General features: G+C 50.4%; 1 protein-coding gene across 1 annotated transcript in view; it reads left to right on the top strand.

The window, feature by feature from the left end:
• The window catches only part of LOC311327127 (5-hydroxytryptamine receptor 4), a gene marked incomplete at both ends in the record, with an annotated part of 32,151 nt that extends 9,203 nt beyond the window's left edge, over positions 1-22,948 (top strand). The window contains 5 exons of the mRNA XM_084460154.1: positions 6,645-6,742; positions 8,257-8,457; positions 9,078-9,231; positions 10,799-11,382; positions 22,867-22,948. Of these exons, the coding sequence (XP_084316280.1) occupies positions 6,645-6,742; positions 8,257-8,457; positions 9,078-9,231; positions 10,799-11,382; positions 22,867-22,948 (1,119 nt within the window). The remainder of the gene's footprint in view (positions 1-6,644; positions 6,743-8,256; positions 8,458-9,077; positions 9,232-10,798; positions 11,383-22,866) is intronic.
• Between the last annotated feature and the right edge of the window lie 345 nt (positions 22,949-23,293).

Here is a 23,293-nt window from a genome sequence, read left to right on the forward strand (position 1 = left end):
CACACTTTCACCTTCTCCTCCTCACCCCTCCCCACACTTTCACCTTCTCCTCCTCACCCCTCCCCACACTTTCACCCTCTCCTCCTCCTCACCCCTCCCCACACTTTCACCCTCGTCCTCCTCACCCCTCCCACACTTTCACCCTCTCCTCCTCACCCCTCCCCACACTTTCACCCTCTCCTCCTCCTCACCCCTCCCCACACTTTCACCCTCTCCTCCTCACCCTCCCCACAGCTTTCACCCTCTCCTCCTCCTCACCCCTCCCCACACTTTCACCCTCTCCTCCTCACCCCTCCCCACACTTTCACCCTCTCCTCCTCCTCACTCCTCCCCACACTTTCACCCTCTTCTCCTCCTCACCCCTCCCCACACTTTCACCCTCTCCTCCTCCTCACCCCTCCCCACACTTTCACCCTCTCCTCCTCACCCCTCCCCACACTTTCACCCTCTCCTCTCCTCACCCCTCCCACACTTTCAACCTCTCCTCCTCACCCCTCCCCACACTTTCACCCTCTCCTCCTCACCCCTCCCCACACTTTCACCCTCTCCTCCTCACCCCTCCCACACTTTCACCCTCTCCTCCTCACCCCTCCCCACACTTTCACCCTCTCCTCCTCCTCAACCCCTCCCCACACTTTCACCCTCTCCTCCTCCTCACCCCTCCCCACACTTTCACCCTCTCCTCCTCACCCCTCCCCACACTTTCACCCTCTCCTCCTCACCCTCCCCACACTTTCACCCTCTCCTCCTTCACCCCTCCCCACACTTTCACCTTCTCCTCCTACCCTCCACCTCACCCCTCCCCACACTCCCTCCCCTCACCCACCCTCTTCACCCTCTCCTCCTCACCCCTCCCCACACTTTCACCCTCTCCTCCTCACCCCTCCCCCCACACTTTCACCCTCTCCTCCTCACCCCTCCCCACACTTTCACCCTCTCCTCCCTCACCCCCTCCCCACACTTTCACCCTCTCCTCCTCACCCCTCCCCACACTTTCACCTCTCCTCCTCACCCCTCCCCACACTTTCACCTCTCCTCCTCCTCACCCCTCCCCACACTTTCACCCTCTCCTCCTCACCCCTCCCCACACTTTCACCTCTCCTCCTCCTCACCCCTCCCCACACTTTCACCCTCTCCTCCTCACCCCTCCCCACACTTTCACCCTCTCCTCCTCACCCCTCCCCACACTTTCACCCTCTCCTCCTCCTCACCCCTCCCCACACTTTCACCCTCTCCTCCTCCTCACCCCTCCCCACACTTTCACCCTCTCCTCCTCACCCCTCCCCACACTTTCACCCTCTCCTCCTCACCCCTCCCCACACTTTCACCCTCTCCTCCTCACCCCTCCCCACACTTTCACCCTCTCCTCCTCACCCCTCCCCACACTTTCACCCTCCTCTCCTCCTCACCCCTCCCCACACTTTCACCCTCTCCTCCTCCTCACCCCTCCCCACACTTTCTCCCTCTCCTCCTCACCCCTCCCCACACTTTCACCCTCTCCTCCTCACCCCTCCCCACACTTTCACCCTCTCCTCACCCCTCCCCACACTTTCACCTTCTCCTCCTCACCCCTCCCCACACTTTCACCCTCTCCTCCTCCTCACCCCTCCCCACACTTTCACCCTCTCCTCCTCACCCCTCCCCACACTTTCACCCTCTCCTCCTCCTCACCCCTCCCCACACTTTCACCTTCTCCTCCTCACCCCTCCTCACACTTTCACCCTCTCCTCCTCCTCACCCCTCCCCACACTTTCACCCTCTCCTCCTCACCCCTCCTCACACTTTCACCCTCTCCTCCTCACCCCTCCCCACACTTTCACCCTCTCCTCCTCACCCCTCCCCACACTTTCACCCTCTCCTCCTCACCCCTCCCACAACCCTCTCCTCCTCACCCCTCCCCACACTTTCACCCTCTCCTCCTCACCCCTCCCCAACACTTTCACCCTCTCCTCCTCCTCACCCCTCCCCACACTTTCACCCTCTCCTCCTCCTCCTCACCCCTCCCCACACTTTCACCTTCTCCTCCTCACCTCCTTTCTCCCCTTACTCTCCAAGAATATATTTACTCACCCTTGTTGTGACCCACAGCTACAAGGCGAGGTGTGATTTGGCCTTCCCCTCTCTCCTCCATCTTCTCCTCCTCTCCCCTTTCCTATTCTCCCCCCCTTTTCTCCTCTCCCTTTCTATCCTTCCCTCTCTCCTCTCCTCTTTCCTCTCCTCCTCTCGTCTCTATACGTCCGGGTGTTCATCCTGTGTGACTCTTCTCCTCGTCAGCCAGTTGAGAAATGTAAACGTTGAGCGGCGAAGGCAGGAAACTCCTCGGCCAAACTTCAAAGGAAATAACCTGTCAGGAAATATGAGCTTTTTTCCGACCTTCAGATCGGGCAAATATTGTCTCATACCACTGAATGTGTGAAAAGTATTTGTTCAGAGATGATGTGTGTGTGTGTGTGTGTGTGTATTTACCGCATGCCTCCATGCTTGCATGTGTGCCTGTGTGCAGACGTACAGTACATGTGATCGTGCAGTGTGTGTGTGTGTGTGTGTGTGTGTGTGTGTTTGTGTTGTCAAGCCGCTATGCTTTATGAGGGATGCGAGTGCCGTTGTCAAACAGGCCTATCCCACTGTTTGCTGTCTCTCTTTGTTTCTCTTTCTCCTTTCTCCCTCTCGCTCCCTCTTTCTATCTCTCTATCTCTCTCTTCTCTCTGCAGTTGATCATATCATTTCTGCCTGTATGATGGGCTACATGTTAGGAGGAATGTCATGTAGCATATAGCTAGCTAGCTAGCTAGCAATGACAGGACTGGCAGCAGGAATCTAGCTAGCTAGCTATGACTAGCTAATTCAAAGCTGTTGATTTTTTGATGAACCGCGTCAAAATAAATGGAGGTGAATGGGCAGCCGCGTGCAGGTGGCTTTGTGGTGCCCCCCCCCTTCGGGTCGGAGCTGGCGTGGGGAGGTTTGATGCACTCCTGGCTCTCTCTCCACACCCCACTGTCCAAACAGTGTCTCTAGCGCCCCCCACATGGGAATCAGGAACCAGGAAAGGTGTGTGGCGTGGGGGGTGGGGGTGGGGGGGGGGGTCGGTAACCACTCCACTGAGTTTCAGGAACATTTCTCTGGTTGTTTTTGCATAATCCTGCTAGTCAACCAACACCTGCCACCGAAAACAATATCTAATGGGATTGACTGTCTTCTCCTCTCCTCTTTTCTCTCTCATCTTCCCTTCTCTCCTCTTCTCCCCTCCTCTCCCCTCTCCTCGTCTCCTCTCCCTTTTCCTTGTCTCCTCTCTTCTCCTCTCCTCCCTCTCCTCTCTTCTCCTCTCCTCCCTCCTGCTCTGCTCCCTCTCCTCTTCTCTCATCTCCTCTTTTCTCTCCTCACCCCTCATCTCCTCTCCCCTTGTCTCCCCTCCTCTCCTCCTCTCTCATCTCCTCATCTCTCTTTCCTCCCCCCTCATCCCCTCTCCTCTCTTCTCCTCTCATCTTCTTTGTGTCTGCCTGCCATGTATCCGATCTGCTTCAAGGAATTTGGCTTCTGGAATGTTGATCAAACATCCTTGGTGGAGGCAGAAGGCAGTCAGGTGACTGTGTGTGTGTGTGTGTGTGTGTGTGTGTGTGTGTGTGTGTGTGTGTGTGTGTGTGTGTGTGTGTGTGTGTGTGCAGTATTTCCGCTCCTCCCCCAGGAAATTGTGAACACGAAACACTTAATTTCCCACATTCCTGTGAATATTAATGCACCATTTGTGCTGGATTTGGACAAAAAAAATGCACAATCTGGGTCCAATCACAGCAGTGTGGTGGTCTGACCCCATATGGGAATCCAGGGTGGCTTCATTGTACAGCTCAGAGGGGACGGACGAAAACTCTGGAATATTCCTCTATTAACTGTCTGTTAGCGCTGACAGCAGTGGCAGAACATTCCAGCATATAATTATAAGATTAAATCAATGTTTGTGTCTATTTGTGTGCTTGAAAGAATCTTTACACCAGAGGTCCCATTATGTCCCACCACAGTCTCATAATGAACCGAAATATGTTGATTTGATCAGCACTACATCAGAAAATGGCCGCTAGCCATGATGCTAGCTAGCTAATTAGACGATCCGATGTCCGCCCACGAGTCTTAGGCAGCTGCTAACAGTCACTGTAGTTAGCTGCTAATTGACTCAATTAGAGTAAAAATGTGAGCTAAACACATTTCTAATTGTTAAAACGTTTAAAACTTATGGTCAAACTTGTGGTTTAGCGACGGGTTCAGCTAAGTTGGATGTTATATCCCTCCCCAGCTTCCCCTCATACTTCTCTCTCATCTTCTCCTTTTATCTCTCTCATTACTGTCCCTCTCTCTTCTTCCCTTGGAAATATAGCCTACAAGTCTAATTTCTGAACATGCCATAACAGGCACCTGACTAGTTAAAGTTCAATTAAACATCATCAAGCTCTTTCAGGTTAAATGGGAAGCGTCGCTGCACAGCGCTTTTCAGGTCTTTCCAGAGATGTTCAATCAGGTTCAAGTCTGGGCTCTGGCTGGGCCACTCAAAGAACATTCATAGACTTGTTCCGAAGCCACTCCTTTGTTCTCTTGGCTGCGTGCTTTGGGCCGTTGTCCTGTTGGAAGGTTCCGGTTCCAGAGCGTTCTGGAGCAGGTTTTCATCAAGGATCTCTCTGTACATTGCTGCATTCATCTTTATTTTTATCTTTATCTGGACTAGTCGCCCAGTTGCTATCCATCCATCCATCCATCCATCTTCATCCCCTTATCCGGGGTCGGGTCGCGGAGGCAGCAGCTCCAGCAGGGGGCCCCAGACATCCCTTTCCCTAGCAGCATCAACCAGCTCTGCCTGGGGAATCTTTAGCCGCTCACAGGCCAGTGCGGAGATGTAGTCCCGCCACCTAGTCCTGGGTCTACCCCGCGGCCTCCTCCCACCACCCCAGTCTGCCACTCCTTTGGCACTGACCCAGACTTCCACGCAATGTTAAAGAGGCGTGTCAACCAAGACAGCCCCTCAACACCCAGCGCCTTCAGCATTTCTGGACGGATCTCATCAGTCCCTGGGGCTCTGCCACTGTGTAATTGTTTTATTACCTCAGTGACCTCCTCCAGGGAAATTGACGACCCCCCATCATCTTCCAGCTCTGCCTCGATCGTAGAGGGTGGATGAGTCGGGTTCAGGAGTTCCTCAAAGTGCTCCTTCCAACGCTCAACAACCTCCTCAGTTGAGGTCAGCAATGTCCCCTCCTTGCTGTACACAGCTTGGATGGTCCCCGCTTTCCCTTCCTGAGGTGTCTGATGGTCTTCCAGAAACACTTTGGTGCCGACCGAAAGTCCTTCTCCATGGTTTCTCCAAACTCCTCCCACACCCGCTGCTTTGCCTTGGTCACGGCCGAAGCCGCAGCCCTCCGGCCCAGTCGATACCCTGCAACTGCTTCTGGGGTCCCCCGGGCTAACATATCCCAGAAGGCCTCCTTCTTCAGGCGGACGGCTTCCCTGACCACCGCTGTCCACCACGGTGTCCGAGGGTTACCGCCCCCTCAGGCCACAGTTCCCAGTTCGTCGTGCGGGTTAGGTGTTGTGTCCTCTCCTCCCGAGGCTCGGGGCTATCCTTTTACCACCCCGAGCCTGGGGGCGGGGCTATCCTTTTACCACCCCGAGCCTGGGGGAGGGGCTATCCTTTTACCACCCCGAGCCTGAGGGAGGGGCTATCCTTTTACCAACCCGAGCCTGGGGGAGGGGCTATTCTTTTACCACCCCGAGCCTGGGGGAGGGGCTATTCTTTTACCACCCCGAGCCTGGGGGAGGGGCTATTCTTTTACCACCCCGAACCTGGGGGAGGGGCTATCCTTTTACCACCCTGAGCCTGGGGGAGGGGCTATCCTTTTACCACCCCGAGCCTGGGTGACGTTGTCATGATGGGTTATTTTGTGTAGATCGATGAGGAAAAAATTAATTGAATCCATTGTGGAATAAGGCTGTTACATAACCAAATGTGAAAAAAGTGAATGGGTGTGAATACTTTCCGGATGCACTGTATAAGGGGAGATACCGCTCATAAACTTGACATTACTGTAAACTATGTTTATGACATCACACCCACTATAGAGCAGTGTGTTGCCGGGCAGAACAGGGTATCAGATTTGGACTGATGTCTGTATGCAAGGATGAGGTCTGATTCTGGACTGATTCTGTGTGTGTGTGTGTGTGTGTGTGCGTGTGTGTGTGTGTGTCCTCAGGGCCAAAGTGAGGGTTGAGGGAGACCAGTGATGGCCAGAGCATTACAGCCAGCTCAACAGTAAGACTTCCAAAACACACACACACACACACACACACACACACACACACACACACACACACACACACGGTACAGTGAAATATGTCTTACCTGTAATAAGTACATATGACAAATCTTAACCATCATTTCAAATGAGCATCAGCATGTATTCATTACATCTGTTTCAGGTTTGATGATCAGCCAATCAGAGCCTGCAGCCAGTCACTGCTGTTACAGCAGTAGAAACATTGGGATTTGTTTGTTTTTGTAATTATAGAAATCTAGAGGTTGGATATTAACAGACAGAGGTATTTTCTGTTCCTGTAGTACTGTGGATGAGGTTCCAACCACGGAACGCGCTCTGGTCTCCGTGAAGACGGCCGTTCTCACCGTCTTCCTCACCGTCATCATCATCATGACCGTCCTGGGGAACCTGCTGGTGATGGTGGCCCTCTGCAAGGACAGACACCTGCGGTATGCCACCTCACTTCCTGTTATCTACAACACCTCACTTCCTGTTATCTACAGTATGTCACCTCACTTCCTGTTATCTACACCACCTCACTTCCTGTTATCTACAGTATGCCACCTCACTTCCTGTTTTCTACACCACCTCACTTCCTGTTACCTACAGTATACCACCTCACTTCCTGTTATCTACACCACCTCACTTTCTGTTATCTACTGTATGTCACCTCACTTCCTGTTATCTACACCACCTCACTTCCTGTTATCTACAGTATGTCACCTCACTTCCTGTTATCTACAGTATGTCACCTCACTTCCTGTTATCTACGCCACCTTACTTCCTGTTATTTACGCCACCTCATCTACGTCTACCTGTCTCTCTCTCTCTTAGGGTTAGGGTAGTGTCTACCTGTCTCTCTCTCTATTAGGGTCAGGGCAGTGTGTCTACCTGTCTCTCTCTCTCTTAGGGTTAGGGTAGTGTGTCTACCTGTCTCTCTCTCTCTTAGGGTTAGGGTCAGGGTAGTGTGTCTACCTGTCTCTCTCTCTTAGGGTCAGGGTAGTGTGTCTACCTGTCTCTCTCTCTTAGGGTTAGGGTAGTGTGTCTACCTGTCTCTCTCTCTTAGGGTTAGGGTAGTGTGTCTGCCTGTCTCTCTCTCTCTTAGGGTCAGGGTTAGGGTAGTGTGTCTACCTGTCTCTCTCTCTTAGGGTCAGGGTTAGGGTTAGAGGGTCAGGGCTAGGGTAGTGTGTCTACCTGTCTCTCTCTCTCTTAGGGTCAGGGCTAGGGTAGTGTGTCTACCTGTCTCTCTCTCTTAGGGTTAGGGTAGTGTGTCTGCCTGTCTCTCTCTCTGTTAGGGTTAGGGTAGTGTGTCTGCCTGTCTCTCTCTCTCTTAGGGTCAGGGCTAGGGTAGTGTGTCTACCTGTCTCTCTCTCTCTTAGGGTCAGGGCTAGGGTAGTGTGTCTACCTGTCTCTCTCTCTCTTAGGGTCAGGGCTAGGGTAGTGTGTCTACCTGTCTCTCTCTCTTAGGGTCAGGGCTAGGGTAGTGTGTCTACCTGTCTCTCTCTCTCTTAGGGTCAGGGCTAGGGTAGTGTGTCTACCTGTCTCTCTCTCTTAGGGTCAGGGCTAGGGTTAGAGGGTCAGGGCTAGGGTAGTGGTCACTAGGGTCTGCTGTACTACTATATATATCCAGCTGGGCCTTGTTACACATTCAGCCCATGTTAAATGATAATAGAATGATCTAGATAAAAGAACTGGACTGATTTCCATTGAAGTAGGACACAAATGACTGCCAGGTGGGTAAATAGGCCACTTCCTGCCACTTCCTGTCTGTCACTCAAACACTTTTGAGGTTGGAAAAACATACTTGTTTTCAGAGTGGAATATCTTTTCAGATCACTTAAATACTAGTATATACTTAAATACTAGGGTCATTGTAGATGGACACTGCGTAGCTGCTTTCCAAACCATTCACCAGCGATATTTCACCTTTTAACCCCTGACCCTGGCCTGACCCCCCACGCAGGAAGAAGAAGACCAACTACTTCATCGTGTCGCTGGCGTTCGCCGACTTGCTGGTGGCGCTGCTGGTGATGCCGCTGGCGGCCATGGAGCTGGCCACAGGCCACTGGCACTACGGGGAGATCTTCTGTCTGGTCCGGACCTCCCTGGACGTGTTACTGACCACCGCGTCCATACTGCACCTCTGCTGCATCGCGCTGGACAGGTGGGCGGAGCTAAGTACAATAGAACAGACACTATATATTTTGTGTTATATACTGTATCTCCAGGTACTGTTATTGTGATATATTGTATATTTTGTGTTATAAAACTACAGGGACTATGTTATATATTGTGATATTCTGTATATTTTGTGTTGTATATCTCCAGGTACCCTATGTTATATTGTGTTATTCTGTATATTTTGTGTTATATATCTCCAGGTACTATGTTATATTGTGTTATACCAAATATTTAGCGTTATAAATCTCCAGCTACTATGTATATCGTGATATACCGTATATTTTAGGTTATATATCTCCATGTACTATGTTATATTGTAATATTCTGTATATTTTGTGTTATATCTCTCCAGGTACTGCTACATTGTAACAATATATTTAGTGTTATAGATCTCCAGGCAGTATTTTATATATTAAGTGTTATATGTTATGTTATGTTATGTTATGTTATGTTATGTTATTTTTATTTATAATGCGCCCCCCAACCAACTGTTACATCAGCCCGGGGCGCAGCCTGGGTACAAAGAGAGACAAATAAAAACCTATATATCTCCAGGTACTGTTCTATATTATATTGTCACTATATGTTTTGATATATGTCCAGGTACGTTGCCATCTGCTGCCAGCCGCTGGTGTACCGTCACAAGATGACCCCGGTGCGCGTGGCGCTGATGCTCGGAGGCTGCTGGCTCATCCCCTCCTTCATCTCCTTCCTACCCATCATGCAAAGCTGGAACACCATCGGCATCGAGGACATCGTGAGTCACTCTGCCACTTTGTCACCACACACGCTTGTTTTTAGCTCAGTTGGTAGAGCAATTACTGAGAAAAGATGCATTGCACCTGAGTGTAGCTAATTATGTAATTTCCATCTGCAGTCCCTGGGTAGGTAAGCATACAAAATACAATACAATAAAATCCCACAAAAATCATAATAACATTCCCAATACTAAAACCTACCCTTCCCTAGTATGGTAGACCACCCTGACAACCCCAGCCTCTCCCTATTCCCACAAGAAGAATTGAAATGATAGAAATACTGGTATCAGTTGTTGCTTAAATGTCTACTGTACCTTGTCCCTGTCTTAAAAATAAATAAAAATCAATCAATCAATAAAATCAATCAATCTTCCTTTAGTTCAAATTATTGCCACTTTAATCACAGGAACACAAATCCTCAATTCCATTTTCTGGCCATCATCCCCAAGGCATCACACTCGCAACCCCCCCCCACACCCCAACACTCACCCGCGGAGGGGGGGGCCCCTGGCCGGATTCCCGCGTGGGGCCCCCTCTCTCATAGAGCCGGCTGTTAAAACAGGGAGGGGCTTAACCTGTGTTGGAAAGTACACTGGTTATCAGGCATATCCACTCAGATGTTTTGAGAGCTGTGAAATTGTTCGATTCCGAGGAAAAAACAAAACAAAGAACGATCCGGGTTGTTCTCACGTTTTCGGTCTCGCTGGATCAGTTGCTATGTGGACGTCTCCTAGTAAACAGTTTTGTCAGTCTTAAAAAGCCTTGACAGCTTCAGACACTGGGGGATAAGATGAATCTAGAACATGTTGAATATCCTCTTATTTGAATAACACTTCCAGGCCCCCGGGCAGCTATACAGGAGGACGTTGAGCCCAGTAAATCACTAAGCTGTTCCCCCCCAGAGATGCACTTCAGCTGGGAGCCAAGCAGTTCAAACGAGAGTGCGGCTCGTGGAGCTGAACAAACCTCGCTCGCTCTACAACGCTGAATACCTCTGGCTCTCTAGGGGAAGCTAGTTCATAACTACACACACACACACACACACACTCACGTACTGTACACACACACACAGTGCATGTGCACACACATATTATACATATATATACACACGCACACACACACATACTGTACATGTACACACACACACAGATATACATACATACACACACACACACACACACACACACACACACACACACACACACACACACATGCTATAACTCTAGCCCCATTCAGGTTTAAACACTGAGACTCATCCATGTTGGTCCAATGTAAATGTCCCTATTGACCAGTACTGCCCCTCCCAGCCTCTAGAGATGACCAGTACTGCCCCTTCCAGCCTCTTGCCCCTAGCCTCCCCCAGCTAGTCACCCACCTCCAGCCTCCCTACTCCCATACTCCAACGTGCCTCTGTGGTCACATGTGACTGGTGACGACTTGGCGCCTGCAACACCAAGATTGTGGGTTTTAATCCCATCAGTAGCAGTGACATCATCTCCGTGCACACGCGTGTGGATATGAACACGTGTGACCCGTCTGTCTCCGCGTGCGTTTCTGTCCCCTCAGATCGAGGAGCGCCGCGCGTCCCTCGGCGCCAACGACACCAGCTGCCTCTTCATGGTCAACCGTCCGTACGCCCTGGTCTGCTCCGCCGTGGCCTTCTACCTCCCCTTCGGCCTCATGGTCCTGGCCTACCAGCGCATCTACGTCACCGCCATGGGCCACGCCCGGCAGATCGGCACGCTGAAGCGCGCCGGATCCGCCCCCCTCGAGCAATACCCGCCGTCCGCCTCCGGGCGCGGCTCCGTCGAGCACCCGACGTCGAGCCGGATGCGCGTGGAGACCAAGGCGGCCAAGACGCTGGCGGTTATTATGGGATGTTTCTGCTTGTGCTGGGCGCCGTTCTTCGTCACCAACGTGGTGGACCCGTTCGTGCGGTACAGCGTGCCGTGGCAGGTGTGGTCGGCGTGGTTGTGGCTTGGCTACGTCAACTCCGGCCTCAACCCCTTCCTCTACGCCTTCCTGAACCGCGCCTTCCGACGCGCCTTCCTGATGACGCTGTGCTGCGGGGACGAGCGGTACGCGGGGACGCGCCAGGGCAGCTACGGACCCTCGCGACCCTCCGTCAACGGCACCTCCATGGCTCTCAGGTAGGTCCGTAACTCCACCCAGGGCTGAGCCAGGCCTGGTGTGTCCTTAACTCTACCCAGGGCTGAGCTTGGCCTGGTGTGTCCTTAACTCCACCCAGGGCTGAGCCTGGCCTGGTGGTCCTTAACTCCACGCAGGGCTGAGCCTGGCCTGGTGTTCCTTAACTCCACCCAGGGCTGAGCCTGGCCAGGTGTGTCCTTAACTCCACCCAGGGCTGAGCCTGGTCTGGTGGTTCTTAACTCCACCCAGGGCTGAGCCTGGCCTGGTGTGTCCTTAACTCCACCCAGGGCTGAGCCTGGCCTGGTGTGTCCTTAACTCCACCCAGGGCTGAGCCTGGCCTGGTGTGTCCTTAACTCCACCCAGGGCTGAGCCTGGCCTGGTGGTCCTTAACTCCACCCAGGGCTGAGCCTGGCCTGGTGGTCCATAACTCCACCCAGGGCTGAGCCTGGCCTGGTGGTCCTTAACTCCACCCAGGGCTGAGCCAGGTACAATGTTTAAATTACCAAAATGTATAACTATGACCTTGCTGCTTGGCATACAGGGCCTGCTCTTTGGGGAATGTTGCACTGAATCCTTTGAGCCTCCTAAAACAAGTGCACCTCCAGTATGTCTGTCAAACAGACGTCCCTGGTGTCTTTGCCGCCGTCTCCAAATGAGGCTCGGTCCTTCGGAGAGGACTGCTCAGGCTTTGGACAGGAAAGCAGGTTAATCTCCCCGGTCCGTAGAGAGAATCATCCGAGAATCATCCGAGAATCCTGACCCAGTTAAGCTGCTGAACGAAATACCACTAACTAGACACATGCCCATATCTGTCTCTCTCGTAGGGTTTTTGGTCATTAGATCCTCGGCATCGTGGGTATTGAACTGTGGAAGAACAGACACAGCACCACACAAACGTTGGTACATTCCTGGAGGAAGGGGTTTGGACTGGGGGGTGGGGGGGGGGTGGTCCGCAGGCGTGATGAACGCTGGCTCCTCAACGAAGTTTAGATCATGCCTCTGCCTTCTGCTTTTCCATGCCCTGTTTGGCTGAGAGGCTGACAGACTCAGGCACCTCTGTGAGTGTGTGTGTGTGTGTGTGTGTGTGTGTGTGGTGGTGTGGCGGTGTGTGTGTGTATGTGTGTGCCAGCCTGCGTGTGTGTGTGTGTGTGTGTGTGTGTGTGTTTATGTGTGTGCCAGCCTGCGTGTGTGTGTGTGTGTGTGTGTGTGTGTGTGTGTGTGTGTAAGTACTTATCAGCACAGTCACAGCAGACATGAACCCATGACATCAACATTGCCTGAGGGAGGGGGGATGGTGGTGGGGGGGGACAACAACATGGAGCAGAACAACCTACAGTAGCAGACTAGGATGTCAAAGACCTGCTTTACACCGTGCATTCAAATATTAAAGGAGAATGCTCGTTTTTGACAACCTGGACCTTATTTACGGCATATTAGAAGACGTTTGACTCACCAAGATAACTTTGGTGTAGTTCGGAGGCCTGTAGAAGAAATGTAAAATCCAGCGCGAGCCAAGTATATCCATGTAATGGCGGCGGACGGGGCACTGAGAATGCAGCTTCTAAAAAATCTATTTTCTGCCGCGAAACGGTTGTTTTCATCAATCTGTCTTTATGAATCGCTAGTTGTGCTTACATAGAGCGAGGGCTTGTTGTGGTTTTTCACATGCCTCTGTAATATGATCTTTAGAAACGTCTTTAGACACGAAATAGCTTCCCCACTTGCTCCAGCACGCATGCGCACAGCGTGATGGAGCAACAGAAAATAGATTTTGTGTGTCTCTGGGTTCTAGACAGGGTTCTCAGAAAGGATTCTTTACTCCCTGCCGTTACTTCTTTTTCTCATATCGTTACATGTTGTTTGTGTTTTTTTTTCTTCATATTTAACGATTCTGACGTCGTTCCATGCCCCGCGCCGCTGCTCTTCCCTGCCCGCCATGTGGTTCTGCTTAAGCCTGGTGGAAAAGAGCGTGTCATGCTCGACTGCGGACTGAGACGACGCTCCGGCGGGCGTAGCGGTCGGCCGGTCGGCGAGCTGGTCTGATGAGGGGTGTGATGCAGGAAGCAGAAAGACTAACAGCGTTAGGAGAGGCCGTAACGTCTGCCCATTAAAACCTGTCTGCTAGAAACAGAGCAGACGTGAAACAATTTCATTAGTGCAGAATGGAGGCTTCTGGAAACTCACGGCAGAATCCCTCTGGAATATAAATGTGTGTGTGTGTGTGTGTGTGCGTGTGTGTGTGTGTGTGTCGACTTACTTGAAACATTTGTCCGTTTTGACAACGGTTGCAGGCTTATACGCACACACACACACACACACACACACACACACACACACACACACACACACACACACAGGGCCAGTATGGTCAGAATGAGGTGTGACTGGCCTGTTGACCTCCTGGTCTGGCCTGGCTTAACCTGACGGTGACAGAGTCTGTCTGGCGCACGAGGATCCATCAGAACCAGGATGCTAACGACGGACGCTTAGTCATGATATCTGAGGACAGATGCTTAGTCATGATATCTGAGGAGGGATGCTTAGTCATGCTACCTGAGGAAGGATGCTTAGTCATGATACCTGAGGAGGGATGCTTAGTCATGATACCTGAGGAGGGATGCTTAGTCATGATACCTGAGGACGGATGCTTAGTCATGCTACCTGAGGACAGATGCTTAGTCATGATACCTGAGGACGGATGTTTAGTCATGATACCTGAGGACAGATGCTTAGTCATGCTACCTGAGGACGGATGCTTAGTCATGATACCTGAGGAGGGATGCTTAGTCATGATACCTGAGGAGGGATGCTTAGTCATGCTACCTGAGGAGGGATGCTTAGTCATGATACCTGAGGACAGATGCTTAGTCATGATACCTGAGGAGGGATGCTTAGTCATGCTACCTGAGGAGGGATGCTTAGTCATGATACCTGAGGACAGATGCTTAGTCATGATACCTGAGGACGGATGCTTAGTCATGATACCTGAGGACGGATGCTTAGTCATGATACCTGAGGACGGATGCTTAGTCATGATACCTGAGGACGGATGCTTAGTCATGATACCTGAGGACGGATGCTTAGTCATGCTACCTGAGGAGGGATGCTTAGTCATGATACCTGAGGAGGGATGCTTAGTCATGCTATCTGAGGAGGGATGCTTAGTCATGATACCTGAGGACGGATGCTTAGTCATGATACCTGAGGACGGATGCTTAGTCATGCTACCTGAGGACAGATGCTTAGTCATGATACCTGAGGACGGATGTGGACTGGAGGAGGGTATGGATACTGCAGCTCTCTGACTATTATTGGATGTCGTTATGAGTTCAGAACCACAGAACCAAACCTAATCCCCTTGTGGCAGTTGAGCAGGGCACGTAGCTCGGGCGGTAGAGCGGCCGGCTGGGGATCAGAAGGTCGCTGGTTCGATTCCAGTTCCTGTTCCAGTGTGTTGAAGTGTCCTTGAGCAGGACACCGAACCCCAAATTGCTCACGAGCGGCGCTGTGGCTCGGCGCATTACAGTTTACAAAGGGTTTCCCCCCATAAAGAACCCAATAGTACCCAAAAGAACCCAAAAGAACCCAAAAAACCCATGCAGAAGAGCAGATCGCTAACGCTGCCCATCCCTGGCGAAGACGGACAGGAGCGCCTGGTTGGCCCCCCAGGGGCGTCCCAGCATGCACCCTGCCTACTGTCTGCTCCCAGCTGCCCTTGGGGGAAGGACCACGGGATGGGTTAAGAGCAGAGAAGAATGTCATCAGTGGACGCTCTTGTCAGTCGTGTGTGTTTTGGCATCGCCGCCTCCCTACACCATGTGATGTGCGTCTCACTGCACGACAATAGGGATGTTTGTTTTGTTTTGTCGAGTCAGCATATATGAAAAAAACATATTATTTTCCCCCAATGGCATTCGCTTTCACCCCCAAGCCACAAGTGGCTTTCAGTGTGAGAAAGTGCGGACTGAGAGATTGCGAGTGTGCTTGAAAGCTTACCCATAATGCAATCTGTCACAGGGGGCAAAACCTGCACACAAACCACCGATATCCAATATATATGTTGCATTGAAGAAATAGATATCATGGCATGTTTTCTATATGATAGATTTACTGAAGTTTAACGTTAGTGAACCACAAACACACAATCAATAGCCTACTGTACCAACTAGCCAACTTTCTCTTTCCTCTAGAAAGTTCCACAATTCCATTGCCTATCTCTTGTTTCCGTGCTGGTAGAGTTACAAAGTAAATATAGCATTATGCATTATGCAGTCGTGTTAACTCTGTTTATGGAAAACCATTTGGATGCTTCGCTGGATAACGCTCAAATTAATTCTTCTTTAGTAGTTAATTCGCTGGAAATTCTTATGGAAAAAAGCAATCTAGACGCCTTTTACGGAACTGGGGAACACATCTTTTTTTTGGGCCGGGGAACATAGAACCCAGGGAACATAAGACCTTTTTTCGGACCGAGGAACATCGGACCCGGGGAACATAAGACCTTTTTTCGGACTGGGGAACATAGAACCCGGGGAACATAAGACCTTTTTTCGGACCGGGGAACATAGAACCCGGGGAACATAGAACCCGGGGAACATAGGACCTTTTTTCGGACCGGGAAAACATAGGACCCGGGGAACATAGAACCCGGGGAACATAAGACCTTTTTGCGGACCGAGGAACATAGGACCCGGGGAACATAGGTACGCTTCCGGACACACACCCCTCACCAGCACCCTCCAGCCTCTCTGCATACCAGGGTGTGTGTGTGTGTGTGTGTGTGTGTGTGTGTGTGTGTGTGAGAGAGAGAGAGAGAGTGTGTGTGTTGCCAACTAGTACATGAGGCGCTGGAGGGTATATCGAGATGGTGGTAGGCGTGTGTGTGTGTGTGTGTGTGTGTGTGTGTGTGTGTGTGTGTGAGGACAGAGGAGATTCCTTTGCTGCAACCTGATCGTGTTTACAGTAAGCGGCCAGCCCTAGGGTCAAGCACAGGTCCAGGTCCAATAACACCAGAGAAGACGACAGCTCAGTCCTGGCTCACCTACGTCTGCTCACGGCCTGCTCTCTGGAAAAAACACAACCATGTGTCCCTTCAGGGGAACCATCTTGAGATAGAACCCTTTTCAGGTGACCAAGAACCCTTTTTGGCTCTGAATAGAAAGTTGCCTCCATAGAGAACTTGAAGGTGCAGTTTGGCTCTATCTGACCTGAAAATGGTTCCATCTGGAACCTTTTGACCGAGGGTTCCTCTACAGATGGTTCTACACAGCAGAGTTGTACACATGGTACGTGGTAAGACAACGTCTGTCCTATTTCTGGCCCAGGTAAAAACCATTCATGTAGTACAGTATTTGAGTGCTGTGGGTGGTCTATAGTCCTCGTGAACCCCACAGGAAGCAGAGAGAGTTCTGGGAAGGCGAGGGCATCCATGATGCAGTGATATTAAAGGTAGAAGGGTTCATCTGTGCATTATAGATAGGTAGACAGATTGACATTGTTGTCTCATTCCTAGTGTGTACAAGTGTGTTTCTGTGGGGGTGGTGTTGGCAGTGTGTGTGTGTCTGTGCTCATGCTTGTGTGTGTGTGTGTGTGTGTGTGTGTGTGTGTGTGTGTGTGTGTGTGTGTGTGTGTGTGTGTGTGTGTGTGTGTGTGTGTGTGTGTGTCAGCTCTGGGGACTAACCCGATTAAACCGATTGTCTCCACAGTCAACGCCGTCTCTAAATGTCATTACAAATACCCCCAAACATACTTCGCAACCTCCAAGATCTTATTCTCCTCTCTGTGTGTTTACATGACAACAACAAACAACAACGCCATGGCAACAACAAACAAACAACCCCATGACGGATGAACTCAGAGGTGTCCTGTCAGCCGGAGCAGAGCCTCTGGACGCGCCCATGTAGCCAAGGTGTGGATCCAGCCAGACGTGTCAGTAACGATCGTTGTGATTGGTCTCTCTGTGACGTGTCAGTAATGATCGCTGTGATTGGTCACTGTGTGATGTGTCAGTAACAGTCGCTGTGATTGGTCTGTCTGTGTTGTGTTAGTAACGATCGTTGTGATTGGTCTGTCTGTGCTGTGTCATTAACGATCGCTGTGATTGGTCTGTCTGTGTTGTGTTAGTAATGATCGCTGTGATTGGTCACTGTGTGATGTGTCAGTAACGGTCGCTGTGATTGGTCTGTCTGTGTTGTGTTAGTAATGATCGCTGCGATTGGTCTCTCAGTGCTGTCAGTAACGATCGCTGTGATTGGTCTCTCAGTGCTGTCAGTAAAGATCGCTGTGATTGGTCTCTCAGTGCTGTCAGTAACGATCGCTGTGATTGGTCTCTCAGTGTAGGACTGGCTGGCTGGAGGCCTCCCCAGTGCCATGACTGACTGAGCTGAGACCTAGCTCAACATATATGTTTGTGTGTGTGTGTGTGTGTGTGTGTGTGTGTGTGTGTGTGTGTGTGTGTGTGTGTGTGTGTTTGTGTGTGTGTGTGTGTGTGTCAATAGCCCCCAGCCTCTCAGGAGGGTTAGGGTTAGGGTTGTCTCAGAAAAACTCCAGCCAGATGTTTTGAATGTTTACATCTCACCTCAGGCTCATATTAGGGTAGATTAGGGTTAGATTAGGGTTAGATTAGGGTTAGATTAGGGCAGATTAGGAGATTAGGGAGGCCCATTTGTTTTTGGTCAGTCTTTATCCCAGACTTGACTTGTGATTCAGCATTACCCGCTGATCGGCATGCGCTGTCTCCCCAACAAGAAATGCAGGAAAGTGAATTTGAATATTTGAATATTTCCCAGTTTCTCTCGCGTAACGTGGTCTGAACGGTGCAGCTGTCTGTGGCTCCAGCTCCAGGAACCCAGCGTGCGCTGGTTCTGCCGGGCCAGCTCCCTGTCTGGGTCTGCTCATATCAGCAGCCCTAATCTAGGAAGCTGTGCAAGGCAGGAATGGCAGTAAGAGATCAAGCTGGAGGATCAGGCTGCCTTTTATCAAATGGTTTTCATTTTCTTCTAAGAAAACAACTTTTTTTGTGTGGCTTTTCTTCCCCTGGAAGAATGAGTGCTGGTCTGGGTTGAGGTTGCTTGGGGGGTTGGTGCACCATGGACCCTACCCCTAATCTCACACTCTAACCTACCCCTACCCCTAACCTACCCCTAACCTACCCCTACCCCTAACCTACCACTACCCCTAACCTACCCCTAACCTACCCCTATCCCTAATCCTGGCACAGCTCCACAGCTGAGACATGCAACAGCCAGTTTCAGAACACCTGTCTCCTTCTGAGACTCTCAATTTAAGCAATTGATCACGAGAGGCAGACGGTTACACAGGATTTTACAGCAGCTACGGGGCTGTTGTAAAATGCTACGGGGCTGTTGTAAAATGCTACGGGGCTGTTGTAAAATCCTGTGTAACCCACTGCCTCTCGTGGTCAATTGCTTTTCTACAACGGTTACTACATATATATTCACAAAAAAACACAGTAGCATTCAATCATTTATGTATACATACCGATCATTCTTATCATTTTAATCTTCCGCGATAGGCTATAGTTCTGAATGAAATGGTTGCCAGGCAACATAGGCCATCTAGCCTTTTTGGGTAGGCCTTGTTCACTTAAGCCTATATGGGCATAATTCGGGTGGTTCATGTTTATTTGAACATTTCCAGCCATGGTGCAGTTATTAAAACAGTTCTCCAGAGCAGAACCTTGCTGGTAGGAGTGTGGAAGTGTGGGAGTCGAACTGATGAGTGCGTTTTTGGAATAGGATACCTACAATAGGTAAACGGGTGTAATTAATAAAAAGGTGAGGTTGCTGCGAGTGGTTGCTAAGCAAAGCATAGTACCGCTTGATCTTATCAATAGCCCCGCCCCCCGTCAACGAGATTGACGGCGCATTCATGCTAATTGTTATGCGGTCGCAGCCGTGGGTTATAGACTATTTTAGCAACGGCTGCTAGCCAATCAGAATCAAGTATCCAAACTCTCCGTAGAAGAAAAGACGTTTTATCTTGAAAAATGTCAGTTTGAGAACTTTCAAAACAAATTGTCACTCGTTAAACAATGGAATTTCATTGTACAACTGCTCGGGCTTTTTTATGTGAACCTGGCTTCGATCCGGAACAATCTGTTCTGAACCGTAGATACAGTAAATCCGTCTGCTCTCTCTGTTTCTCATATCTCAGATTTATTTTCTGTTGGATGGCAAAGAAAAATGATATGAACCAGTCCAGTTCTCATGCTGTGTTGACATATCTCCTGCCGTCTGTGTGGGTCTGGGGCACATATTAATTAACTGCGGACAGCTGTGGTGAAAATTCACAAATGCACTTTCACAAACCAAATATTTATTTTATTTAGTATTTTCTGTATCAGTTGACCGGTCAGGGCTCCCCTAGCAGTTGACTGAGTCCCCTGGTGTCTGCCTGGTCCTGGTCAGTTGACTGAGTCCCCTGGTGTCTGCCTGGTCCTGGTCAGTTGACTGAGTCCCCTGGTCTCTGCCTGGTCCTGGTCAGTTGACTGAGTCCCCTGGTTCTGGTCAGTTGACTGAGTCCCCTGGTTCTGGTCAGTTGACTGAGTCCCCTGGTACTGGTCAGTTGACTGAGTCCCCTGGTTCTGGTCAGTTGACTGAGTCCCCTGGTTTCTGCCTGGTCCTGGTCAGTTGATTGAGTCCCCTGGTTCTAGTCAGTTGACTGAGTCCCCTGGTGTGTGTCTGGTGCTGGTCAGTTGACCGAGTCCCCTGGTGTCTGCCTGGTGCTGGTCAGTTGACTGAGTCCCCTGGTGTCTGCCTGGTCCTGGTCAGTTAACTGCGTCCCCTGGTACTGGTCAGTTGACTGAGTCCCCTGGTCCTGGTCAGTTGACTGAGTCCCCTGGTACTGGTCAGTTGATTGAGTCCCCTGGTCTCTGCCTGGTCCTGGTCAGTTGATTGAGTCCCCTGGTCTCTGCCTGGTGCTGGTCAGAGCTAGTCCCATCCAGCCCTGACCGTGCTCTGGCGCAGAGAAGAAGCCGATAGATACCCCCGTGTCTGCTGTGGATGTCGTAGCATGTCCGTAGAATGTCCTCTCTCCTATGATGCTTTTTTAGCCTCTCTTACTCTGAAATGTAATTTAATGTAATGTATTGCTTTATAAATGTTCTTAGCCGGTAGACAAACATACTCCAGGAGCTTGATCGATCGCCTTGTTGAGAGGGGTCAAGGAATAATTGTTACAGCTCACTTATCTGGCCCCTGGGTGATTACTGTTTTTTTGCTTCCCTCAGGAATATGTAGAGAGTAACACATAAACAAGTGTGGTAATGTAGATTCACCCGCATTAAAATGAGACTGTTACGTAACCAAAAATAAACTCCCCGGGGTACCTTTAAGCAAAATGTAGGAATGTTACTCCGAGCCTTATATGGTGAGACGTAGGCTACAGGGAACATTATCAGTATCATAGTACGTGGTGTTTATACAGCGTCTAGCTCCAGTCTAGCTGGGCTGTGTCTGGCACTCGGTTTGTGTTGAGAGGTCGTCAGCGTTGGTCCTGGTTCAGTGTCTGAGGAACTCACAGCAGTACTTTGGGACACTAGTGGTGATGATGATGACGACGAAGACTTTGTCATAAGCAGTTAGACTGCTATGGGGCCCCTCTCTCTCTCTCTCTCTCTCTCTCCCTCTCTCTCCCTCTCCCTCTCTCTCTCTCCCTCTCTCTCTCTCCCTCTCTCCCTCTCTCTCTCTCTCCCTCTCCCTCTCTCCCTCTCTCTCTCTCTCCCTCTCCCTCTCCCTCTCCCTCTCCCTCTCCCTCTCTCTCTCTCTTCTCCATTTCCATTAGATTAGGAGGGAACTTGAGGAACTCCCTGGGAATGACTGGTGTGGAGGCCTTTATTCCAGCTCCCATAGCAGAGACCCAGGGCCACACACCGCCTAGAGGGGACAGGAAGTGGAGTGACAGGAAGCAGATCATATAGCACAGCTTCATCTGGGGTTATTATGATAACAAACAAGTTATTCAGCCTCCAGTTGCGATTGGCTCCCTGGTGAGGGAACAGAGATAGAGGGTGGTTTGACTGATTCCTGTTCTAGACTCTGTTAGAGTAAAGCTAGACTGGAGCCGTTTCCTGTTAGACAACTGGTAAGGAATGACATCTGATGCACTATCTATCTATCTATCTATCTATCTATCTATGTACCTCTGAATGTGGTAGGTGTTGAGGTACCTCTGAATGTGGTAGGTGTTGAGGTACCTCTGAATGTGGTAGGTGTTGAGGTACCTCTGAATGTGGTAGGTGTTGAGGTACCCTCATGGAGAAAGAGAGAGATAGAGAGTCAGAGAGATAGAGACACACAGAAATGAATTTGACACACAGAGAAAGGGATATATAGATAGAGGGAGATAGAGAGAGATAGAGAGAGATAGAGGGAGATAGAGAGACAGAGAAAGAGAAAGAGAGAGAGATAGAGACAGAGAAAGAGAGATAGAGAGACAGAGAAAGAGAGATAGAGAGAGGGAGATAGAGAGATAGAGACAGAGAAAGAGAGATAGAGAGAGAGGGAGATAGAGAGAGAGAGAGAGGTGTAAATGTAGAGAGGGAGCAGGGGGAGGTCTGGAGAAGAAGGGCTGAGAAGTTTGTGACAGTTGAATCTCAGGGTTCTCAGGCGGGAATTCTGGGGGGTCTGATAGAGAGAAACAAACATCTGGAAGCTATGATATTCTACTTGGACCCTCCACTGATGTGTGTGTGTGTGTGTGTGTGTGTGTGTGTATGTGGAAAACAGAGTGCAAGTCTTTCTTATACTCCTCATCCAATGAGCCTTCTGTACCTGGGGGGTCAACCAGCCAGCCTTCCTTCCTGTGCTAACACACACACACACTCACACACACACACACACACACACATACAATACTAACACACTGGTCAGTCAGCCAGCCAACAGGCCTGTGCTAACACACACACACACGCGCACAGGCACACACACACATACAGTACTAACACACTGGTCAGTCAGCCAGCCAACAGGCCTGTGCTAACACAGACACACACACGCGCACACACACACACACAGATGCGCACAGGCACACACACACATACACACTGGTCAGTCAGCCAGCCAACAGGCCTGTGCTAACACACACACACGAGCGCACACACACACACACACGCTCACACAAAATTCTCAGAGGATTTAAAACACACCACTTTAATATGACTTATAACCAAAAACAAAACAGTCATTTATAGCCAGAATTCCAGAGCAGTCTCATGATTCAGTTGAGGAAAGTCAGGCCAGACATTCATGGTTGTGTTCTCACCATCTGATGTCAACAGATGTTTCACTTTTTGATCAACAGCAGTTTGTTGTTGTGACCAGATAAGGACATGAACTCTATAAAATCCTTAACAGTACTGTCTCTGTTTCCTTACAAGTACATCCTCATCGCCTAATGAGTACACATCCTTGTGTCCTGTCCTCGTCTAACCACTACCTCAATAAAAGTACTTCCTGTCTCTCCAGGCTGTCCTTCCTGCCCAATCGGAGCGGCCAAAGGATCCTCGCCAACGAACCGGAGTCCCAGGATTCCCTGGGAACCCAATGATGACGTCATCGTGGTGTCCGAGGCGTCCGTGAGAGTGGCGCCACCGCCCTCGCTGCTGAAGGAGCCGGCCTGCGCTGTCCCGACACGGATCTCGGACGCAGACCGTAGACACGCGTGTGCGGAACAGTCATGTATGTGAGGGGATGTTGAACTGATGGACTTTCCAAGAGGATCCAGAATTGTAGTTCCAAGAGACGACAGGTTGGTTTAGAACTACAGGAAGTGAACATGGGTCTGTAGAACACACAGGAACAGATTGTATTTGCGTTCCGATCAACCCTGTCTGCGAGTTCTAGAACATGACCAGCATGCAGGAGATGGAGAGCCAGCACAGATTGACTAACT

The sequence above is a fragment of the Borostomias antarcticus genome (assembly GCF_949987555.1).
Source record: "Borostomias antarcticus genome assembly, chromosome: 30".
NCBI classification, from domain to species: domain Eukaryota; kingdom Metazoa; phylum Chordata; class Actinopteri; order Stomiiformes; family Stomiidae; genus Borostomias; species Borostomias antarcticus.